General features: G+C 49.1%; 1 protein-coding gene across 1 annotated transcript; it reads left to right on the forward strand.

The window, feature by feature from the left end:
• Positions 1 to 907: 907 nt before the first annotated feature.
• On the forward strand, positions 908 to 4,772 carry CXCR4 (C-X-C motif chemokine receptor 4). The gene is made up of 2 exons (XM_010371565.2): positions 908 to 1,043; positions 3,188 to 4,772. The coding sequence occupies exons 1-2, from the start codon at positions 1,029 to 1,031 to the stop codon at positions 4,229 to 4,231; spliced, it is 1,059 nt and encodes a 352-aa protein (XP_010369867.1). The 5' UTR covers positions 908 to 1,028; the 3' UTR covers positions 4,232 to 4,772.
• Positions 4,773 to 6,048: the final 1,276 nt, after the last annotated feature.

Genomic DNA, 6,048 nt, shown 5'->3' on the forward strand with positions numbered 1-6,048 from the left:
GCTGGTTCCTCTGCATGCGGGCCTTGTCTGGTTCACGCTGGATCCCCAACGCCTAGAACAGTGCGTGGCACGCAGTTCGTCCTTCTATAAATATCTGACTAAACGCATCTCTGTGATGGCAATACCCACACGGTGTTGTGAGAATGAATGAGTGATTCTGTGCAAGATCCTCGTGATCTGTTACAAAAAGTACTGGTCGCTAAATTACTCTTATAATAAAGCATAGTTATAGAATAATAAAGCACTATTCACGAATTGGTTACCATTATTATGAAATTACTGAGCAATGCACATCCACAGATGTGCAGACTGTGCAGATCACAGTCTCCAGAACTATGCCAAATCCTACCTTCTTCTGAAAGTATCTCCTAATTATCTGCACCTGACCCTTGTGATGCTGTGAATGTGCACGTATAGTTACATCCTCCGAAAGAAGGATCTTTACTCCTTTTTTCTTCTGAATGGGCTGCGTGTGCTGAAAGCGCGGGCAATGGCGTCGGAAGCTTGGCCCTACTTCCAACATTGCCGCCTACTGGTTGGGTTACTCCGGCAAGTCACTTACCCTCCCTGAGCCTCAGTGTCTCTACTGTAGCATTCCCAAGTCTGGAATTCCATCCACTTTAGCAAGGATGGACGCGCCACAGAGAGACGCGTCCCTAGCCCGCGCTTCCCACCTGTCTTGAGGCGCATCCCGCTTTCCTCAAACTTAGGAAATGCCTCTGGGAGGTCCTGTCCCCCTCCAGACTCACTACCGACCACCCGCGAACAGCAGGGTCCCCTGGGCTTCCCAAGCCCCGAACCCCTCCGCCCCGCCCGTGCGCCCTCCTCCCTCGCGTCTGCCGCTCCCCCCTACCCCGCCTTCTCCCTCCGCGCCCCAGCGGCGCATGCGCGGCGCTCGGAGCGTGTTTTTATAAAAGTCTGGCCGCGGCCAGAAACTTCAGTTTGTTGGCTGCGGCAGCAGGTAGCAAAGTGACCCCAAGGGCCTGAGTGCTCCAGTAGCCACCACGTCTGGAGAACGAGCGGTTACCATGGAGGGGATCAGTGTAAGTCCAGTTTCAACCTGCTTTGTCATAAATGTACAAACGTTTGAACTTAGAGAGCAGCCCCTCCCCGAGCGGGCAGAAGCGGCCAGGACATTGGAGGTACCCGAGCTCCAAAAAAGGGTCACGGAAAGGAGTTTTCTTGACCATGGCTATATGGTGCGCGGGGGTGGGGGGACCAGGGTTGGAATCTTTTTCTCTGTGAATCGAGGAGAAACGACTGGAAAGAGCGTTCCAGTGGCTGCATGTGTCTCCCCCTTGAGTCCCGCGGCGCGCGGCGGCTTGCACGCTGTTTGCAAACATAAGAACATTCTGTGCACAAGTGCAGAAAAGGCGTGCGCGCTACCTCGGGACTCAGACCTCCGGTCTCCTCCTTGGGGAAGCGGGGATTTCTTGGAGCGAGTTACATTCTCTGAATTTAGAGGCAGAGGGCGGCGTGCCTGGGCGGAGTTCCCAGAAGGAGATTGCGCCCGCTTTAACTTCGGGGATAAGCGCCTGGTGACTGTTCTTGACGCTGGGTGCGTGTTTGTGAAACTCTGTGCGGCGCATGGAGCTGTGCCAGTGTCCCGGCACAGTAGGCGGAGGGCGGGAAAGGCGGGTGGACCCACCGCGCCGATCCTCTGAGGGGATCGAGTGGCGGCAGCAGCTAGGAGTTGATCGGCCCGCGCGCTTTGGGTTTGAGGGGGGAGATTTTCCCCTGGCCAAAGCGCGCCTCTTCCCCACGGCCGCGAGTGTCTCCTGCAGTTCGAGAGTTTGGGATCGTGCAGAGGTCAGAGGAGTGGTTTGACCTCCCCTTTGACACCGCGCAGCTGCCAGCCCCGAGACACGCGTTCCGGGGACAGGAGCGGGTATCGGCGGGGGGGGGAGGCGGGTGCGGTGGAGGTTAGGACCGCACCTGGGCTGCCTGGTCGCCGCAGCGAAGACATGCAGGTGCAAGTGGGGAAACCGTTTGGCTCTCTCCGAGTCCAGTTGCGATAGTTAACTGTCGGTGGTTTCCAGAAGCCTTTTGAAACCCTCTTGCTAGGGAGTTTTTGGTTTCCTGCAGCGGCGCGCAATTCAAAGACGCTCGCGGCGGAGCCGCCCAGTCTCTCCCCAGCACCCTGTGGGACAGAGCCTGGCGTGTCGCCCAGCGGAGCCCCTGCAGCGCTGCTTGCGGCCGGTCGGTGTGGCCGTGGTGGGCAGCCGCGGCGGACCGGGGCTGGACGACCCGGCTCCCACTGCCTGGAGGCTTCCAGCTGCCCGCCTCCGGCCGGGTTAACTGGATCAGTGGCGGGGTAATGGGAAGCCACCCGGGAGAGTGAGGAAATGAAACTTGGGGCGAGGACTATGGGTGCAGACCCCGTTACCTTCTCCACCCAGGAAAATGCCGTGTTCCCTAACGTCCCAAACGCACCAAGTGATAAACACGAGGATGGCAAAAGAGACCCACGCCCCAGAGGAGCGGCCGCTTGGGGGAGGAGGTGCCGTTTGTTCATTTTCTGGCACTCCCGGCCAATATACTCCAAGCGCCAAAGGGCCTTCGTTTTAAGACCCCATTCTCTTTACCCACTACATGTTGCTTGAAGCGCAGAATGATTTGTGTTTAGGCAGGCGTGGGAAAATTGAGTTTTTGCGCCGTAGGAGAATGAGTCTTTGCAACGCCCCCGCCCTCCCCCCGTGCTCCTCCCTCCCCTCTTCCCTCCCTTGGCGAAAAACTTCGTACAAAAAGTTAATCACAGCCCCTCCTCGCAGCACCCACCCCACCCCCCCACGCCGCCTGGGAGTGGCCTCTTTGTGTGTGTGTGTGTGGCTTTTTTTTTTTTTTTCCTCCTAAGGAAGGTTTTTTCTTCCCTCTAGTGGGCGGGGCAGAGGAGTTAGCCAAGATGTGACTTTGAAACCCTCAGCATCGCAGCGCCCTTTTGTTCTAAACAAAGAATTTTGTAATTGGTTCTACTAAAGAAGGATATAATGAAGTCACTATGGGAAAAGATGGGGAGGAGAGTTGTAGGATTCTACATTAATTCTCTTGTGCCCTTAGTCCAGTACTTCAGAATTTCCTGAAGAAAGCAAGCCTGAATTGGTTTTTTAAATTGCTTTGAATTTTTTTTTAACTTGGATAATGCTTGCTGAATTGGAAGTGAATGTCCATTCTTTTGACTCTTTTGCAGATATACACTTCAGATAACTACACCGAGGAAATGGGCTCAGGGGACTATGACTCCATAAAGGAACCCTGCTTCCGTGAAGAAAACGCTCATTTCAATAGGATCTTCCTGCCCACCATCTACTCCATCATCTTCTTGACTGGCATTGTTGGCAATGGATTGGTCATCTTGGTCATGGGTTACCAGAAGAAACTGAGAAGCATGACGGACAAGTACAGGCTGCACCTGTCAGTGGCCGACCTCCTCTTTGTCATCACGCTACCCTTCTGGGCAGTTGATGCCGTGGCAAACTGGTACTTTGGGAACTTCCTGTGCAAGGCGGTCCATGTCATCTACACAGTCAACCTCTACAGCAGTGTCCTCATCCTGGCCTTCATCAGTCTGGACCGCTACCTGGCCATCGTCCACGCCACCAACAGTCAGAAGCCAAGGAAGCTGTTGGCTGAAAAGGTGGTCTATGTTGGTGTCTGGATCCCTGCCCTCCTGCTGACTATTCCCGACTTCATCTTTGCCAGCGTCAGTGAGGCAGATGACAGATACATCTGTGACCGCTTCTACCCCAATGACTTGTGGGTGGTTGTGTTCCAGTTTCAGCACATCATGGTTGGCCTTATCCTGCCTGGTATCGTCATCCTGTCCTGCTATTGCATTATCATCTCCAAGCTGTCACACTCCAAGGGCCACCAGAAGCGCAAGGCCCTCAAGACCACGGTCATCCTCATCCTGGCTTTCTTCGCCTGCTGGCTGCCTTATTACATTGGGATCAGCATCGACTCCTTCATCCTCCTGGAAATCATCAAGCAAGGGTGTGAGTTTGAGAACACTGTGCACAAGTGGATTTCCATCACCGAGGCCCTAGCTTTCTTCCACTGTTGTCTGAACCCCATCCTCTATGCTTTCCTTGGAGCCAAATTTAAAACCTCTGCCCAGCACGCACTCACCTCTGTGAGCAGAGGGTCCAGCCTCAAGATCCTCTCCAAAGGAAAGCGAGGTGGACACTCATCTGTTTCCACTGAGTCTGAATCTTCAAGTTTTCACTCCAGCTAACACAGATGTGAAAGACTTTTTTTATACGATAAAGAACTCTTTTTTTTAAGTTACACATTTTTCAGATATAAAAGACTGACCAATATTGTACAGTTTTTATTGCTTATTGGATTTTTGTCTTGTGTTTCTTTAGTTTTTGTGAGGTTTAATTGACTTATTTATATAAATTTTTTTTGTTTCATATTGATGTGTGTCTAGGCAGGACCTGTGGCCAAGTTCTTCGTTGCTGTATGTCTGGTGGTAGGACTGTAGAAAAGGGAACTGAACATTCCAGTGCGTGTAGTGAATCACGTAAAGCTAGAAAAGATCCCCAGCTGTTTATGCATAAATAATCTCTCCATTCCCGTGGAACATCTCTTTCTTCCTGTTCTTAAGACGTTTGGTTACACCATGTGATTTTGCTGTAGAAGATGGCACTTATAACCAAAGCCCAAAGTGACATAGAAATGCTGGTTTTTCAGTTTTAAGGAGTAGGTTGATTTCAGCACCTACAGTGTACAGTCTTGTATTAAGTTGTTAATAAAAGTACATGTTAAACTTACTTAGTGTTATGTTCTGATTTCTGTTGACATTCTTTTGGCTGGCAGAAGACAAAAATAATAATAGATACGTTTATGGTATGCAAAGCACTATCCTAGGTATTTCATTGTAATATTTTACTTACGCCTTATCACAACTCTGTGATAGATTCTGCTTCTGTTACTAATTACATCTTATAGAAGAGGAAACGGAGGCACAGAAAGCCTAAGTAACAAAGGCATGTAGTAAGTAGCAAAGCCTGTATTTGAAACCAGGTAACATGACTTACGAATCTGAAGCCTTAACCACTTCAAATTCAGATGAAAGTTTAGAAATGGCCAGCCAGCATCCATTTGTACGAAAGATCATCTTTCAGAAGGATAAGCATGTATAAAGAAGAAAAGGTATGCAATCATGTTTGGATTTTACTCCACCATCCACTTGTGAAACCCAAGTCTGTGCAATGCCAGGCAGTGTGTGCTTTCCTCATCCAGTCTTCTTAGTGTAGATAACCATCACTCCCTTTTTCACAGACAAGAGAACTGAGATTCAGAGACTTTCCATACATGGCACTTTCAAGGGGGCAGAGTCAAGTACTAATTATTGTTCCAGCTCTTGATCTTAACTATTACCCACTATTGTCCTTCAGAACACCTGGGCATAAGTCAACTGAACTGCTAATAAAGAAAGCCAAAAGTGAATGTTTTCTTCACAAAATTAACCATGACCAAAATACTCCTCTTGTAATACCTTCTATGCAAATCTCAACACTTTTATTCTTAAACTACTGCAACACCTAGCACCTCCTCAAGGACTCAGCCAAGCAGCTACAAGTTAATACTGTTATTTATTAGTCAGAAGGAAGGTCTACTGAAGCAAGCTCCTTGTTGCTCACATTTTGCACAAGATTTTGGAGACTTATGTAACCACCCGTTGCTATTTACATGACCATTGTGCAAACCCCAGGCTCTTGAGTAAATTTCAGCTTCAGTTTCCATTTAAAGATAATTTCTAAACTAGCCATACCTACCTCACATTGGAACACAAACAGGGTACTCCAGGCATACACTCAGATAATAAGTAGGTTATAATTAGGGCAATATTTGGTCTACTTTTAGTAATTGTTTCTGGCACAGAAAATCCATTTTGGAGGAAAAATTGCAATGCCTTATCTTTCTGAGGCAAATCACATTTGTTCAAGGCAAATTATAGATCCTGTGAAGGGAAATAACTTAATTACTTAAAATAGAATCCAATTTGGCTGTACATTTTTGCTGCCGTCTATGGATCTGGGGTAA

This window comes from Rhinopithecus roxellana, chromosome 14, assembly GCF_007565055.1.
Source record: "Rhinopithecus roxellana isolate Shanxi Qingling chromosome 14, ASM756505v1, whole genome shotgun sequence".
Lineage (NCBI taxonomy): Eukaryota > Metazoa > Chordata > Mammalia > Primates > Cercopithecidae > Rhinopithecus > Rhinopithecus roxellana.